The sequence below is a fragment of the Ovis canadensis genome, chromosome 1 (assembly GCF_042477335.2).
Source record: "Ovis canadensis isolate MfBH-ARS-UI-01 breed Bighorn chromosome 1, ARS-UI_OviCan_v2, whole genome shotgun sequence".
Taxonomy (NCBI): Eukaryota; Metazoa; Chordata; class Mammalia; order Artiodactyla; family Bovidae; genus Ovis; species Ovis canadensis.
Window position 1 is genome coordinate 169,039,712 of NC_091245.1, and position 18,767 is coordinate 169,058,478.

An 18,767-nucleotide genomic window follows, 5' to 3' on the forward strand; every position below is an offset into this window, starting at 1 on the left:
CATTCATATATATAAGTGTAGAAAACGCAAACAATACCTGGTAATAGAAAGCAGATTAGAGGTTACCTCAGCTCTTAGATCAAGGGAGGTGTTCAGGGAGGAAGGGATTATAAAGGCACTTGAGAAAATGTTTGGAGGTAACTGAAAAATTCATTACCTTAATTGCAGTGAGAATTTAAGGATAAATACATTTGTCAAACCTAATCAGACTATATACTTTAAATATGCGCAGTTTATAGGCTATATTTTAAAAGGTCCAACTACTAATACAATTTTTTGAAGGGAGGATACTATTAATTACTTCCTACTCCAAGCACCCCCAAATTTCTGCTTAATTTCAAAAGTCATTAAGTTGAGTGCAGTTGCTTCTTGCTTAAATGGAGATATTCTTCAAATGTGTTATACCAAACAGCTGCTGCTGCTGCTAAGTCACTTCAGCCACGTCCGACTCTGTGCGACCCCATAGACGGCAGCCCAATAGGCTCCCCCGTCCCTGGGATTCTCCAGGCAAGAACACTGGAGTGGGTTGCCATTTCCTTCTCCAGTGCATGAAAGCGGAAAGTGAAAAGTGAAAGTGAAGTCGCTCAGTCATGTCCGACCCTCAGCGACCCCATGGACTGCAGCCTACCAGGCTCCTCCACCCATGGGATTTTCCAGGCAAGAGTACTAGAGTGGGGTGCCATTGTCTTCTCCTACCAAACAGCAATTGATATTAAATTATGTATGAAAGGAAAAACTCAGCAAACCATTAGAGTGAATTAGTTCAGTGGAAAGAGCTAAAATCCTTGGTTGAACAGTGAGTGGATCTAAACAATGTCTAAACAATTGGTTTTAGGAGCATAATCCAATTACCTCTTTCAAATCTCTTCAAAATCAAGACCTATGTTGAAATATTCATTCCCTTCCCAGAAAAATATCTACTTCTGCTTCACTGACTACACTAAAGCCTTTGTGTGAATCCCAACAAACTGGAAAATTCTTAAAGAGATGGGAATACCAGACCACCTTACCTGTCTCCTGAGAGACCTATATGCAGGACAAGAAGCAACACTTAAACACTTAGAATTGGACATGGAAAAACTGGACATGATTCAAAATTGAGAGAAAGGAGTACAACAAGGCTGTATACGATCACCGTGCTTATTTAACTGCTATGCAGAGTACATCACACAAAATGCCAGGCTGGATGAAGCACAAGCTGGAGTCAAGGCTACCAGGAGAAATATCAACAACCTCAGATACGTAGATGATGCCACTCCAATGGCAGAAAATGAAGAGGAATTAAAGAGCCTTTCATGAGGGTGAAAGAGGAGAGGGAAAAAGCTGGCTTAAAACTACTACTGTTTGAACTAAACATTAAAAAAACTGAGATCATGGTATTCGGTCCCATCACCTCATGGCAAACAGATGGGGGGAAAAGTAGAAGCAATGACCGTTTTATTGAAATTATTGCTGGTTTCAGTATTTGGACCCACCAGCCAATAAGAATATTTCTTAGTTCTTGCTTAAAAAATAAGACATACTGAACTGTGTGTAAAATGCACCCATGAAATTGAGACTGTGCTACATAAGTACGACAACACAAAGTAAACCAAGGAGATGTAGAAAATTCATCTTTTCAAAGGATGAAAGTACCAAATGCTGTCAAGATGTAAACCATTCTTTTAACTAGTGTTTCTGAATCAGTATGGAAATGGTTCTAGACGGGAAAAAGAGACCTCTGAGAACTTCCTCTTAAAGGAGGTTAAATATACAATCAGATTAAGATCAAGGAGAGGAAAAAGTTGAAGTAGAAATAGATTCTCTCTTTTTGGGCTCCGAAATCACTGTGGATGGTGACTGCAGCCATGAAATTAAAAGACGTTTGTTCCTTGAAAGGAAAGCTATGGCAAACCTGAAGTGAAGTGAAGTGAAAGTCACTCAGTCATGTCCAACTATTTGCGATCCCATGGACTATACAGTCCATGAGATTCTCTAGGCCAGAATACTGGAGTGAGCAGCCCTTTCCTTCTCCAGGGGATCTTCCCAACCCAGGGACTGAACCCAGGTCTCCCGCATTGCAGGCAGATTCTTTACCAGCTGAGCCACAAGGGAAGCCCAAGAATACTTGAGGTGGGTAGCCTATCCTTTCGCCAGCAGATCTTCCCTACCCATGAATCGAACCAGGGTCTCCTGCATTGCAGGCAAATTCTTTATCAATTGAGCTATCAGGGAAGCCCATGGCAAACCTAGACAGCGTATTAAAAAGCAGAAGCATCACTTTGCCAACAAAGGTCCGTATGGTCAAAACTACAGGTTTTTTTCAGTAGTCACGTACGGATGTGAGAGTTGGACCAGAAAGAAGGCCGAAGAATTGATGCTTTTGAACAGTGGTGTTGGAGAAGACTCTTGAGAGCCCCTTGGACTGCAAGGAGACCAAACTAGAAATCCTAAAGGAAACCAACCCTGAATATTCATTGAGAGGACTGATGCTCAGGCTGAAGCTCCAATACTTTGGCTACCTGATGTGAAGAGCCAGCTCAGTGGACAAGACTGATGCTGGGAGAGATTGAAGGCAAAAGGAAAAGGGGCAACAGAGGATGAGATGGTAAGATACCATCACAGATTCAACAAACAAGGAGATAGTGGAGGACAAGGGAGCCTGGCATGCTACAGTCCACTGAGCTGCAAGGAGTCAGACATGATTTAGTGAATGAACAACAATCTTTCCTCCATGGTAACCATAAGTTTTTTTATACAACTGTGACTCTATTTCTATTTTGTAAATAAGTTCATTTGTACCATTTTTTTTACATTCTACATATAAGTGATATAAAGTACTTAAGTGATTTTAAACCATGTCCTCTCTTAAAATAACAACCTTTTCTCTGAAGCTATATAAACACCAAATTCTTAGTAAGTCTATTTTCCATGGTTAGTAGAAAGATAATATTTGGTTCAGTCTCTATCCAAAATAAGACGAATTTTGAATTGTAAAGAAATACAACAACTGTTTTTGAACTACGTTTGAGTTTCACCATGGAGCCCAAGGGTTTGAATATTTGCTTACCTCGGACTTTAAAATACTTCACATGGTTTGCCACAGCCTCTGTAACACTTTCATCTGGGCAAGTTTTCACACCATTAGGAAATAAAGTAGATCGCTTTCTTCTGAGCAACCAATGTCTCTCAGTTTCTCTGTTGTCCAGAGGTTGTTTCTTTTTAGCAGATAGAGAAGAATCTGTGGATTCTGAGTCAGTCTGGAGAAAAGAAACTGTACCCTTGGGTTCTTGGGTCTCTTCTAAAGATAAGTAGGTTTGTGCTACAGAGTGAAAGCATAAACAAAACTTCTGATAATGAATACAGAATAAGAGGAAACAAAAAAAATGACATGTGTACCATGTCTGGATTTTTAACTCAATGCTCAAATTACAGACCTATGTGCTTCAAGAGAAGTGACGTATTCAATTCTTTCTCCATTTAACTCCTCTTCTTTATTTCAAGACTGTGAGTTATTGAAACCAAGTACATATTCAATTTCAACACAAGAAATAAGAAGAGGTAAGGTCTGAATCAAGAAACATTAATGAAGAGGAAAACCAGAATTATTGGAGAAATTATCACACAGTTTAAACGAAGCAATATTAAAGACTGATAGAGTAATATTTGATTCAATTGCTTACAGCAATCATATCAAATAATGTTTTTAGAGAATATATACTACAGATATAAAGAAAAATTTAAAAAGTAACACAGATTTTTAAATACCTGTTAATGATGGAAGGTTTCCTTCTATCAGGACAAATATCAAAATACACAGAGAAATCTTCCCAAAATGAGGAAACATAATCATTTGAGCCAAAACCAAAAGGAGGAGGAGAGGCCAAAATCTATAACTGAAAAGCCTTGAAATGTCCAGTAACAAACTGTTACAGAAGAAGTCTAACATTTATAAGTTTATGTTTGAGAACTAACAACCATTCCAAAATCATTATAAATTAGCTGAATAAAAATGGTGTCCTTTCAAAGTACCTCTCCCTTCTTTTCTGAAATAACTAACATGCTATGAGAGCAGGAGAGATAAGCTAATTAGGACAGATGGGAAGAGACAATTTCTTTGTTCTAATCTAGTCAGCTAAGCTCTTTAGTAACACTCTCCTTGCCTTTAATAAGCAGTCCACATAAAAATGTTTCCCCAAAAATAATAATGTTACACATACAACTCAGAATTTTATAATTTTTCTCAATCTGTTAGATTCACATATTCTCTGACTTTCTCTACAACTGATTTAGAAGCATAAAATGCCCAGACCAACTATACTTGTCTACATCAGAAATACAGAACAACATATGAAATAAAATCAGTTTTCTTGGAGCTGTTTCTGTTTGTAATAAATCCATGTCTTATAAGCTACTGTCTGTCCCTCCTTGATTTAAAAACTTGAAAATCTTCCACTGTAACCACTTCTATCTCCTTCCTCATCTATAAAATAGAACAGGAATAGTAAAAATAACTCATGATAGAGATAGTGCAAGCATTACAGAGGTATTAAACCATTTCTATATCCTAGTTAAGTGATTGGCTTATGACTTTAAAAAGAAAGTCAAGTTTGTTTTTTTACCCCAAGAATTGTGAAATAAAAACAGTATTAGCTTCTTTAAGAAGGCTTTCCCTTTCCACTGACAACACTCTTACAACCTCTCTACCAGCTCTTAGTATCACACTCACACACAAACCCTAAGCTGAACACACTCCGGTGATGCCAAAGAAACCATGATTTTTTTTAAACAAGCATACTGAAACTGTTCATGTGTTCATTGCTCCTATTCGACTATAAATGACCTAGGAATAAGAGCTGTCATTCATTTTTTTCTACCTTGTACATTTCCTGATAGCAGTAGATGCTCAAAAAATGTTCCCTGAACCAACAATCAAAATTACCAAATGCCTGTTAAAACAGAAGAAAAATTAATCTAAGCATCAATTATATGACACGCACTGAGTATCACATAATTTAAAATTTATATCTAAAAAGCAGTCACCTTTCATAAGGAAAAAAATTATACCTCAGCCTAATGAATTGGAAATATGTTTAATATAAAATGTTGGTATTCTAAAAGCATTATTTCCATATGAATTTACGAAAATGGATTTTAAACAATCTTCAAAACATGATAAGGGACAGTGGTATCTTTGAAAAACATACAAACAAAAGTTAAGAAGTCACAATAAGATGTACTATATACTTGTTTTCCCAAAATTAGATATACAAAACAATGAATAGTCATCTAAAAAAGTTCCCTCCCCTACAAAGAAACTGGGAATGAAACATGTAGTTATAACCATTTTTATAGGAACTCTCCAAAGGACAAATATCTTTAACAATAAAAAGGTGATGACACAAACATAAGGACACTAAGGCTTAACTCAATTCACATGATTCTGAAACAAAACATCCCAACTGTTAGCTTCATCTTAAATTGCCTTTCCTTCACTGCTATACAGTTACAACATAAATCTAAGAGATGCCTAAAATAGAAGATTAAAATAATATTATTTTAAAAATTTTCTTATCTGAGAAAATACAATATAATTGCCCCCTCAAAATATTCCTGATAACATTAGAAGGTTGTAAAGAGTTGAATCATATGTAATATCATCATCACATCAATTCAAGACTGTTTACCTGTCAGAACATTTAATAAAAACGTATGCTTCATCTGGTTCTTAAGTCTCTAAAAATTACAATTGAAAAATATAAAAGCAATGAAAGCAATCTGGCTTTTGCAGACAAATACTGGGTAAACAGAGCTATAAAATTATGTATTCAGTCCTAACAATTAGTATATAAGAATTTGAGGATTTTTTAATTAAAGTTATGAAGACACCAGTTTTATCTTCTATACTTACAGAAACTATACACATATTCTGGGATGTCAGAGTAGGATAGGAGTCAATATTTACATAGCTATATCTCAAATAAACTAAGTTGAGCTACATATGCAATTTTTTGCGATAGCTAAATTTTTTGCTCCAAATTCACTCTGAATGAACAAACTAAATTCTCAGATACCCACACATGACAGCAAAAGAAACAAAACAAACAACAATTAGAGTAACAGTTCCATTTAGCAACTGAGAAAAATAAGCTGCGCTTTGAAAGAGTGAATTCTTGTCACCATCCTAACATTGTTTTCTCTTATGCTATACAGAAGGGATGCCGTAAATGGCATTTTCTGAAGCCTTGATACTAAATCCTTTTTTTAAAAAAATACACAGTATTCATACTGCATGCTTGAGCTGCAAAGAATAAAACTACAATATAATGTGACTTGTCAACAAATTTGACAAGCACTGGGGCTGGCACCAGGGAGGACCTAACTCCCTTCAACTCCCAGTTATGTGGAAGTACAGATCACATAGCTTTATTATCTACAAAAACATTCCCACATTACATACACTATTGCATAATCCAAGCATATTTAATCAGAAAATATTTATGAAATATTTTGAATCAAATATTTATGAAACTTTAATTTCTATCTAATACATTAATCTATATCACCCTCATTTCCACTCCATCTATGAGATCCCAACAATTCTAATAATATATCTTATATATTTTAAATAATGTACAATGACTTATAAAACTACTGCAAGTTATTTTCTTCTCTGTGAGCTGGCCAACACAAATGCTGGTAAGCGGCTTTCCAGTAATCGTATAGAGCATCTGTGTCATGTTTGTACAGATTAACTAGCTGCTGCTGCCCTTCTGTTGCTGTAAATGAAGCTTCAAAATGAGCTCTCGAATATCTTCCCGTTTGGTCTTTATTACATGACGAGGGAACCATTTCTCCAGATGAATTGGAAGTTCAAAGTTAACAATAGGATCCTAATGAGAGAAAAGACAATGTAATCACTTTAGCAGTATAATTCAAAGTTGCTCAAAATTCATTTTTATAAGAAATGAGAAATTGCTAACTTTTTAAAATAACAGCTTTAGTGAGACATAATTCATATACAATTCACCTAAAGTATTCAATTGAATGATTTTCAGTATATTCAAAGTTGTGCAACCATCACCACAATCAATTTCATAGTATTTTCATTAAGCTGCTAACTTTCGAACATCAAAATTAAACACCATATGTTCTGCTACAATTCATTTAAGTGAATTAGTGCAAACAGAATTAGTAAACAATGATTCAGTACAACATAGAAGTCAGGTTGGTTTGAACACAATCTTCTTCAACATGTTACTATTTTGTATTAAAACAAAGAGAAAGGCCAGCAGTAAATGAAGAATCTCAGATAAAAAAACAGAAAATTCTACAGAAGTACCTTCTTTTAGTCTAAGAAAACAGCCAATTTAATGGTTTCAAGAACTGCTTCATTTTCCATTATGTTAATTTTAACAAGGAAGTTGCAACTGCAAAGACAATTCTGCCTGTCTTCAAGAAAATAAACAAATAAATGCTGAAGACTACCCTAGATCATGTTTATAAATTTGATGAAACTATTAGAAGCTAGATGTAAGAAGGACTTAATTAAAAAGGAAATTAAGAATCCCAGGGTTTAAAGCTGGAATGATGGGCTGACTGTGATTCTAGGAGCGTATGTCAGTGGAGATTTATCTGTGCAACTATTTTTATAAGAATTAATGTTGTTTTTCTTAGGCCTTGTTACAAAGTTCCACAGGTTTTGAGTGATCAACCTGAAACCTATTTTCCTCCACCCACAGTCTGTTATATTAGTGCACAAATCTGTGAAACACAAGGTTTAGCTTTTTGAGTTCGCCAACCCCTAGGAATTTTAAGTGGTGCTACAACCTAAATGAGAAGTATACTCTACAGACTGGGGCTACATAAAGTAGAATTATATAGCAGATTCAGAATATGTTATGTAATAAGACACTCCGGATAATCTGAAAACAAAATCAAATCTCTTTGGAAAGAATATTAGAAAATCAGAATTGTCATCCTATAAGGCAGTTCCAGCGTAGAAGACAGGAAAAAAAAAACCCATAATAACACATTTAGTGGTTTCCATAATGTATGCCATCTTCTACTATAATCAATTCTCCCCAATTATACCAAAAGTTATACCTGCATACTATAACTTTCATGCTTTGAAAATACATTTAAGGATTATCTAAACAAGCCTCTGGTTAAAAACACCCTGTTTCTACAGCCATCTTCATAAATAATACTGGCTATAACTGAAATATTAAGCTAACAGTTCAAAAGAAAAAAAAAAAGAGTGATTCCTTGCTATTTAAAACTCTTTTTAATGTTGCTACAGTTCCTATAGAATCTCTGACAAGCTAGAAAATAATACCCATTCTTGTCACTGTACTTATGTAGCTGATGGTTTTATGAGATTCTTCAATACACAAGTCTTTGGTCTTGAAATTTTTCTTCAAATTTGTCTGTCTTATTCTCTCTCTGCCTTGAATCCATCTGCGATTCCAATTATATGTAAATTAGACTTTTTAACTGTACCACACTTGTCTCTTTTGCACTGCTCTCTTCTTTACATTCTTTTTCCTTTCTTAGCTACAGTGGGATACTTTCTAGTGTCCTTTTTTTAAAGTTCCCTAATCCTGTCTTCTGCTGTATTCAGTGTGCTATTAAACCCATCCAATAAGTCTTAATTTCAGATATATCAGTATGTACTTTCAGTTCTAGAATGTCCACTCAACATTTTTTTAAAAAAGCAGATTCCATTTTCACCCATTTTGTTCATCTTTGACTATTTTCTCCAATAAATCAATCAAATTATTTTAAAGTTCTTATCTTTTTATTTCCAATATTTGGGTTATATAAGGTTCTATGCCCTTTTTTTTTTTCTTTCTTGATTACCTCTAACATTTTCCTGCTTCTTTGCTTGCCCAGTAATTTGTGATTATATGTTAGTAACTGTGAATAAAAAATTTATTTATATCTTTACATACCTTAAAGAAGCTTTCCACATATTGCAGTAAATATACACCACAATCACTGCTATTATCCTGTTTAGGAACTTTAGGGCACAAGTCCACCATGTTTGTTTTGCTGAATTCACGATGAGTTTTTCGTTTAACTTCCCATTCTACCTCTAAATACCTTAAATCAACAAAAAGTAGAGTGACTTGAATAGAAATTTCTTTACTATTATGTAAACTTTCACAAAGATGTAAAAACATCTGCTGCCAAATATGTTGCCTCCAGACACATTTCAAAAGACTTAAACCTTAACAGCACAAATTATAACTTGTGAGGCTTCAAAAATGCTAATAAAATCATCTGAGTTTCACACTAAAAACTAGACTTTTTTCAACAACTCAACTTTTACAACTCATAAAACATAAGTCACTTATATTTACAAAGTAAACTTTAGTTGCTAGTTTTTTCCAGATCCTATAGCAAATTTTAAAATTACCAACACACACACAAAATCAGAATGTGAAAGAGTTTTTTTTTTCTAAAGTGTTACTTTTGTTCAATTGTGAATATGAATTTCAAATTTATTTTCGATGTAAATCCTTGAGAAATGTTTTATATATAATGGGGTTATTATTAATTAAATCTATAGACCTCACCTAAGTACATAATAAAATATAACTTCTGATCTAATCTTTTAAGTAATTCTTAAGGCAACTTACCAATTATTGAGCTTATAGTAAAATCATCATTACTTACTCCCGTAAATTCTGAACTGTGTTTTGTATAGAAGCAGCTTTCAAAGAATCTAGTATGAGAATGCATGGCCTATGAAAAGCAAAGAAAGAAATCAAGAGGTAAGTATTTGTATATGAAGTAAACATAAATATCTGAAATATGTGTTCCAGCATGTACGCACCTTTTACACATCTTCTTTGGTACTGTCACATTCATCTCAGGACTCTGAAATAACATGAATTTTTATGACTTTGAAATTAAAGCTAGTTTGAATAAATAAATTTTCAGTCATTTTAAAAAATGTTTAAAATAACTTTAAAATTTCAAATGAGAATTCTTTTCATCATCTCGGGCTTCCCTGGTGGCTCAGAGGTTAAAGCGTCTGCCTCCAATGTGGGAGACCCGGGTTCGATCCCTGGGTCAGGAAGATCCCCTGGAGAAGGAAATGGCAACCCACTCCAGTATTCTTGCCTGGAGAATCCCATGAACGGAGAAGCCTAGTAGGTTACCACGGGGTTGCAAAGAGTTGGACACGACTGAGCGACTTCACCTTCACCTTTCTTTCATCATCTCAAGTAAGCCAAATTCTTTTTTTTTTTTTTTTGCCAAATTCATTTTTAAAATCTATTATTTTCTGTCACTGGTGAAAGAGTTTATAAGCTTTTACATGTGACCTTAAGAAGTTATGGAGCTTTAAAATAGCCTAAAAAACAAACTGGAACTTAAATTACTTGTATTCAGAGTTGCCATCTTAAACAAAGATAAACAAGTTAATTGAATCTGTCCTTAATCACATTTTCTTAACTGAGTAAATGAAGTCAGTAGAGACAGACTTCTTCCCTTTGAAGCACAAGAAGCAAAGTATTAATGTATATTAAGGGACAAGAGAGGGTTTCCCTTGTGGCTCAGCTGGTAAAGAATCCGCCTGCAATGTGGGAGACCTGGGTTTGATCCCTGGGTTGGGAAGATCCCCTGGAACAGAGAAAGACTACCCACTCCAGTATTCTGGCCTGGAGAATTTCATGAACGGTAGGGTCTATGGGTTGCAAAGAGTTGGACACAACTGAGCAACTTTTCACTTTCACTTTCAAGGACAAGAGATGGGGTATTTTGTTATTTTTGCTGATAAATTTAAGAATCAATAGGTCAAACTTTCTTTGATATGCAGAACTTCTCAGTTATCTTTACTATGCTAATATAACAGTAAATCTCAAGGAGGGAAATAGAACACAGGATTTACTCAGCATAACTGACTTTAAAATCCTTTTTATCATAAATGCATCTTAAAACAGAACTCAGTTTGGGAAACCTGGCTCTAGAACCAAGAAAAAACTCCCCTATTCCGCCACCATGACATTAAAGAAGAAAACCTTCCTTCTGCCCACTCTGTTCCAGTGACAATAAAGACATAAGCCTTTGCCAGCGAGGCTACTGCTATCTGTACGTATAAAAAATAATTAGGTGACTACCTTAAACAATTAAGATACCAGATCTAGATCATAAATATCAGTTTGGAGCTCCATTTGAAGAAAAGTTAACAGTAACTATCTTAGCCACAGAAGTCATATGGATTAACTGTGAGTCTACTTTGAATGATTTTTACCAACAATTTATAAAAATAGAAAGTGGAATGTAAAATATTTTATAGGAGATGGTGACCAAAACCATCCCAAAGAAAGAGAAATGCAAGAAGGCAAAGTGGTTTTCTGAGGAGGCTGAGAAAAGAAGAGAAGCAAAAGGCAAGAGGAAAAGAGAAAGATATACCCAACTGAATGCAGAGTTCCAGAAAATACTAAGGAGAGATAAGAAAGCTTTCTTATGTAACCAATACAAAGAAATAAAGGGAAACAACAGAATGGGAAAGACTAGAGATCTCTTCAAGAAAATTGGAGATACCAAGAGAACATTTCATGCAACAATGGGCATGAAAAAAGAAAGAGTAAGGACCTAACAGAAGCAGAAGGGATTAAGGAGCAGCAGCAAGAATACACAGAACTATACAAAAAAAAGGTCTTAATGACCTGGATTAATGGCCTGTATAACCATGATGGTGTGGTCACTCACCTAGGAACAGAAAACCTGGAGTGTGACGTCAAGTGGGCTTTAGGAAGCATTACTATGAGCAAAGCTAGTGGAGGTGATGGAATTCCAGTTGAGCTATTTCAAACCCTAAAAGATGATGCTGTTAAAGTGCTCACTCAATATGTCAGCAAATCTGGAAAACTCAGCAGTAGCCACAGGACTGGAAAAAGTCAAGTTTTCAACACAATCCCAAAGAAGGGTAATGCCAAAGATGTTCAAACTATCACACAATTGCATTCATTTCACATGCTAGGAACGTAATGCTCAAAACCCTTTGAGCTAGGCTTCAGGAGTATGTGAACTGAGAATTTCCATATGTACAAGCTGGATTTAGAAAAGGCAGAGGAAACAGAGATCAAATTGCCAACATTCGTTGGATCTTAGAGAAAGCAATGGAATTCCAGAAAAACATTCACTTCTGCTTCATTGACTATGCAAAAAGCCTTTGACTATGGAAAATTCTTAAAGACATGGGAATACCAGACCACCTTACCTGTCTTCTGAGAAACCTATATGAGGGTCAAGAAGCAACAGTCAGAACTGGACATGGAACAACAGAATGGTTCAAAATTGGGAAAGGAGTATGTCAAGGCTGTATACTGTCACCCTGCTTATTTAACTTCTATGAGGAATACATCATATGAAATGCTGGACTGGATGAATCACAGGCTGGAATCAAGACAGTCAGGAAAAAATATCAACAACCTCAGATATGCAAATAATACGACTCTAATGGCAGAAAGTGAAGAACTAAAGAGCTTCTTGATGTAGGTGAAAGAGGAGAGTAAAAAAGCTGGCTTTATACTCAACAGTCAAAAAACTAAGATCATGGCATCTGGTCCCATCACTTCATGGCAACAGAAGAGGAAAAAGTGGAAACAGTGCCAGATTTTCTTTTCTTAGGCTCCAAAATCCCTGTGGATGGTGACTGCAGCCATGAAAAGACACTTGGTCCTTGGAAGGAAAGCTAGACAAACCTACACAGTGTATTAAAACCAGAGACAACACTTTGCTGACAAAAAGCTATGGTTTTTCCAGCAGTCATGTACAGATGTGAGAGCAGGAACTTAAAGAAGGCTGAAAGTGAAAGCCACTCAGTCGTGTCAGACTCTTCGCAACTCCATGAACTATACAGTCGATGGAATTCTCTAGGCTAGAATACTGCAGTGGGTAGCCTTTCCCTTCTCCAGGGGATCTTCCCAACCCAGGGATCGAATCCAGGTCTCCCACATTGCAGGCGGATTCTTTACCAGCTGAGCCACAAGGGAAGCCCAAAGAAGGCTGAGCACTGAAAAATTGATGCTCTTGAATTGCGTTGTTGGACAAGACTCTTGAGAGTCCCTGGACTGCAAGGAGATCCAACCAATCAATCCTAAAGGAAATCAACCCTGAATATCGATTGGAGGACTGATGCTGAAGCTGAAACTCCAATACTTTGACCAACTGATACAAAGAGCTGTCTCACTAAAAAAGACCCTGATGCTGGGAGAGACTGAGGGCAGGAAGAGAAGGAGGTAACAGAGGATGAGACAGTTGGATAGTATCACCAACTCAATGGACATGGATTTGAGCAAAGTCTGGGAGATAGTGAAGGACAGGGAAGCCTGGCATGCTGTAGTCCACAGGATCATAAGGAGTCGGATATGACAGCAATTGAACAACAATTATTGCAAAAACTGATGAAATGATGAAGAATAAAAGTACATTTTCCCACAGAAATTAGAAAATTAGCTGACCAAGATGATCAGATAAACTACTAAACAAATGAATCTAGGAAGTTAAAGATAAACAGATACAAAAAGAAAGACAATTTCCCTTGATCTCTTTCCTATACCAACAAAATAAATCAAAGAATCATAAATCAGCATAATTTAATCATATGGTCCACCTGTATCTGTCATAGCCTGCCTAGCTATGCCTTATTTGAGAGAGAGAATTGTTATATTCATGAGTTTTCCTCCCTTCACATTTATAAAAACACACTTACTTGAGAATCTTCTGTACCTGAGGACAGTGCTGAAGAAGTATGCAGATCATTATCTAGTTAGAAATAACAAAGCAGTTATGTGTGTTTATTTTATGTCTACTACAAAGTAGTGGGATAAAAACTGTAATGTGTATGCACACTAGTAGTTAAAGGAAAAAGAATATCTGGGAACTACTCAATTTTTTTTAATGGTTAATATTACAAAAAAATCCAAGTGATAGTTAAAACAGACAATGCTTAATTAGCTGTCATGAGACAATACATAAACCCTACCACCAAATCTTGAAATACCAGTTAGCTGGGCCAGTTTCCTATAAAAAGACAACCTTCATAGAATGCTCATTTATCAAAATCTCTGCTGTTTTAATGCAGAGGACCATTAATTCATCTAATAATAATTCTTCCAACATATGATCATAGGGTGTTGCATAAATACACTTTTACAGCACAGGAGAATTAGACAAAATTGAAAATAATCAGTTACTAAATTTTTCAGTTTTTCTTTTCCCATGAAAGATACAGGCTTTGGCTAGTATTAATGTTAATGACTAATATTAATTCTGCTTGCTGCTTAGGCTACAGCTATAAAATATAGTTTGATTTTTTTCTCAAATAAAGTAGGCTTATTTACCTACTTAAGATCTATCTGGGTTGCAACATAAAAATCATGGAGGAAAGAGACCCCTATATTACCTAGTCAAATTACAAGTGTCAACACGACCAGTCTTGATTTATACCAAGAGAAAGAGAAAAAGGGTAGATTTCAAGTTATGCCTGAAGATACATGATATGAATTCTTAGCAAGAATATTTTATAAAAAGTGCTATGATATAACAGTATAACTTGAAAATTACATTTTGTTTATACATGAGTCTGGGTATCATGAAAATTTCAGACATTTCTTCTAATAAACTAAATGATAAGAAATAATTATACTATCTATACTATCTTTCAACCTCATATTGTTCTCTAAAATCATTTCACTTTTGCCGTCATTATTAAAAATATGATCCACATTAAGTTTATCACCTATTGTTGTGCTGTCATGGTGGGACTCCTCAGCCTGGGAGTGCCGGGATATAGTCTGTGGAAAATCTTCATACACAACTTCTTCTAACCATGGAAAACAAATGACTGCAAGATACCAGTGAGACCTGTTGAAAAAGAAATATAATCTTAACACAAAATCTAAGCAATACAGAAGAATATGTTCTAGAACGATAGCTGAGAAGGTGGGTATGACACATATTAATTCTGAAGAAGTTCACTGTAATATCTGAACAAACATTTCACAACTAATTTAAAAAGTACTAAGACTTCTTAGGGTAAAATCTGAGTAATTCAAACTTACTTTTATATAATTAATATTTCCTGCTGAGGATCTGCTTTAATAAATAAACAGACTTACAGCATCATCTAGTGCTTAAAGAGTTTGTTCTCTTAAATATTTGAAGATTCACACTGAATGCTTTTCCTTTTTTGTTTAGAAAATCTTTTCTTGAGTATCCTTCACCTCCAAAAAAAAAACTCTGTGCCTCAGTCATTATAGTCTTGTGGGCATTTGTCATTTTATTTTTTTCACTATATACAACATAAGCACTGTCAAACCAAAATCCAAGATAAATAATCTCATTTATTTTAGCTACTTCCTTAGAAAAAAATTTAAACATAACACCTTGATTGATATATCCATACTTTTTTACTGATTACTAATCTAAAAAATGCACAAAGTACTTTTCTCCACGCTCCAATTTAGAAAAAATAATAATCTGAAATACTCACGACTCATTTACAGGCACAAAGATGTAATCTTTGTTAAAGATGTTTATGTGACGAGTCCATGTTCTTACTCTCTTATGTCTTCTCTGAGCCATTCTGGGAATAAAAAGATAGATATATTTGGTAGACAAAAAATTCAAAATTTAAGATAAAAATTTCAAGAGTCATTTTATACACTGAGAAATGCTAGTTTTAGTTTATTTAACCATCTTCTTCAAGATACATAATATTTAACAGACTGGAAAATGTGCTTTTATTAACATCTGGCCGTTTTTAAATATGACCACTATTTATAAACATAAAATAATGGATAAGAGAAAGGCAGCAATTCATAAAATGCTCTAGAGATTCTAAAAGTGTCTGAACAACTGAACATGAACAGCTATACCTATTTATTCTGATATAAAATATTATCATTAAACCTTAACAAAACTGTCTAAATGTTGTATGTGTGATGAGGGAGTTGTTAAAACTTAACGGAAAAGGAGGGATGAGGTATATATTCTTAAATTTTTAAAGATGAAACTCTTCTTCCTTTATCTCATTTATAAAAATATTATAGGACAAGGAATTCCCTGGCAGTTCAGTGGTTAAGACTTTGCTTTCCAATGCAGAGGATGCAGGTTCGATCCCTGGTCTGGGAGTTAAGATTCCACATGCCTCCTGGCCAAAAAACCAAAACATAAAATAGAAGCAATAGTGTGACAAATTCAATAAAGTCTTTAGAAATGGTCCACATCAAAGAAAAAAAAAAGAACATCATAGGACAATGAGTTAAGCATATGCACCATCCATCTTTTATTTTATTTCTTTGATGAATATTGGATTCCTAAGAATAATGAAAATCACTCACACTGCCCTAAAGGAATTTACAAAATAATGAAGACAGAAAAAAAGACTACAATAAATAACTAAAATGTAAGTTTCATAAGGGATACAAATGAATTATGGTGATGGCATCTAAGAAAACCATCAAGAAAAAGGTTGGGACACACGAATAATAGTTCCTTTTCTTTATGTCATTAGGGAGTTAAAGAAGGAAGATATCAAACCAAGTTTGGATGTCAAAAAAGGTTCTAGGAAAGGGATGGCATTTCACAGTTGCATAAAGGAGGTTATGGTATGACATTTGGCTCAGTCCCAGGAAGGACCTCTTTTTAGTTAGAAAATTAAACAAACCATGGTTTGTTCTTACATATTTATATACCAAGTAACACAGGAAACAGACATCTTTGCTCTATCCCTGTCATGAGAATATCTAACCAAACTCACAGGAGTAGATGTTGGGAGTAAAATGGAATCTAGAACAGGCTAAAAGATGTGGTAGGAATCAGACACTATGCAAAAGAACAATTTTGTAAAATAATGAGTCATATGTTTACCAATTTTCTTATTTCAAAGTGATCCAACCATTACAATGACTATAAATAATTATTTTTACCTAGTACAGAATCTCTTTGTTTTCCATTTGAAAAATCTTAAAAGAGACAGCTGGTTTTCTTTTGTTTTATGTTGGTATTTGATAAATTTCCTGATTATGCTAACCTTACGTCACTGGGAATACATCAGACAGTGGATGGAGCAAGGATGATAAGAGGGAATATAGGGCCACAATATAATCTCTTACTCTCTGTTCCTAACTAACTGGAAAATTCTCAATTAAATGTCTAACAGTTCTCTCCCTGTTCAATAACATACATTATTATCTTTTGTTTTGAGTTCTTAGTATGTTCTAAGAACTGAGCAAAATGTACCAGGTAGAGTAGAAAAAAAGACAGATGCCATCCCTGACCTTATGGAGCTTATATTTTAGAATGGGAAACTGAAAAGAAAAAAAAAAACATAAAAATTATTAGAAATAGTTTTAAAATAAACTAAAAAGTACCAGGAGAGGGGGAAAAAAAAAAGTGCCAGGAGAAGAAATTTCTGTCAGAAAACAGCAAAGAGCTTAGCAGATTCAAAAACTAGAAGGAGGCAGGCTGAGCTGAAGTATAGTAAATGAAGGGAGAGAATGTCATGAGATGAGTTTAGGGAGATGGACAGGAGTGGATCTTGCTGAATCTCATAAACCACAGCAATGACTGTGTTTATCATTTAGTCTGCTATTTCTTAACATTAATAGCTTGAGCTTCCTGTAGGATTCACTGCCCATAAATTATGGTTTGTATCCCTCGCAGGTTTGTTTCTGCATTCTTTTTTTTTTTTTTAAGTCAATTTGTAGGGATTCTTTGTGTGAATACTAACTATATACACATTGGCCAACCATTAGTATGAGTGTTGGTGGGTGTATATGTATGTGTTCATATGTATATGGGTATGTGTATATGAAGATATATTATGCATAAGATACATGTAATATCTATCTTACCCTGGAAGAAGTCATTCATCTAACTTAGTTTTGTCTTATGTTTATATATGATCAGGCATATAACATCTAAGTTTTTTCTAATTTTTTAATCAAAAAAAATTTCAATACAGCAGAATCTACCTTTTCATTTCCTCAGTTTCTAGGTAGGTATCCCAACTGCATAATCTCCACACTGACTAGTAATCTTAACACAAAAGATTAAGTGTAGGGTGCCAACCATCAATTTCTATACACATAAAATAAAAGAGGAGGGCATGAGAAATGTTAAATATCTAATTTGTTTACTACATCCTCCCCTTCCACATATTCCCCTCCATTAGCCCTAACTATAAGCAGTATTTTCATACTGTGATTTTCTCCTTAGTTGATCCTGGAAGGCCTTGTCTACCAGCACAGATTTCAAACCTATAAAGACACTCAAAATATGGATGACCACACATTCCAGTTTACCACACATTCCAGTTTATCTAGATATACAACCAATATAGACAGGTTGTCCAGAGTAGCTATTAATAGATCCTCCTTTTACTCACTTAAGTGTTTCAATTTAGACCATAAATTATACAGCTGCAATACTATGAATAAGAGAAAGAGCTTGAACTTTGAAATTGGAAAGTTATATCCAACTTCTAGTCTTATGATATAAATGGCCATTGTTGTGAACTGATGTAGAATCAAACAATAACCTTATGTTCACTGCGCTGGTTCCAAGCAGGTACTCAATAAATGTTAATACTCTCTCTATTGCTATTCTTTTTCTCCAAAAACACAACAAACTCAGTTTACCCATTTAATCATCTTTTTAGTTGCTTATTGCTTCTATTATTTTAAAGGGATGAAACAACTCTCACAGCCATCTTATTGAAGGCCATCAAGTAAAACAAAAACATCTCTGGACTAACGGTTAAAAGA

At 34.7% G+C, this 18,767-nt stretch overlaps 2 protein-coding genes across 23 annotated transcripts in view; both read right to left on the reverse strand.

Moving 5' to 3' along the window:
• The window catches only part of IMPG2 (interphotoreceptor matrix proteoglycan 2), a 78,610-nt gene extending 73,757 nt beyond the window's left edge, over window positions 1-4,853 (reverse strand). For 6 of the 7 annotated variants that reach the window (XM_069551937.1, XM_069551920.1, XM_069551900.1 and 3 more), the window contains exons 1-2: window positions 3,417-4,853; window positions 3,050-3,301 (exon numbers count right to left, since the gene is read on the reverse strand). In XM_069551937.1, coding sequence (XP_069408038.1) covers window positions 3,050-3,301; window positions 3,417-3,459 — 295 coding nt within the window. In that variant the 5' untranslated portion in view covers window positions 3,460-4,853. The remainder of the gene's footprint in view (window positions 1-3,049; window positions 3,302-3,416) is intronic. The other variant, XM_069551946.1, reaches the window with a different exon arrangement.
• Window positions 4,854-5,056: 203 nt separating this feature from the next.
• The window catches only part of SENP7 (SUMO specific peptidase 7), a 163,362-nt gene continuing 149,651 nt past the window's right edge, over window positions 5,057-18,767 (reverse strand). For 14 of the 16 annotated variants that reach the window (XM_069552042.1, XM_069551968.1, XM_069551958.1 and 11 more), the window contains 7 exons: window positions 15,491-15,583; window positions 14,738-14,862; window positions 13,709-13,761; window positions 9,821-9,864; window positions 9,661-9,729; window positions 8,934-9,084; window positions 5,057-6,872 (listed from right to left, as the gene is read on the reverse strand). In XM_069552042.1, coding sequence (XP_069408143.1) covers window positions 6,735-6,872; window positions 8,934-9,084; window positions 9,661-9,729; window positions 9,821-9,864; window positions 13,709-13,761; window positions 14,738-14,862; window positions 15,491-15,583 — 673 coding nt within the window. In that variant the 3' untranslated portion in view covers window positions 5,057-6,734. Of the gene's footprint in view, window positions 6,873-8,929; window positions 9,085-9,660; window positions 9,730-9,820; window positions 9,865-13,708; window positions 13,762-14,737; window positions 14,863-15,490; window positions 15,584-18,767 lie in introns of all 16 variants that reach the window. The other 2 variants (XM_069552010.1, XM_069552086.1) reach the window with 1 other exon arrangement.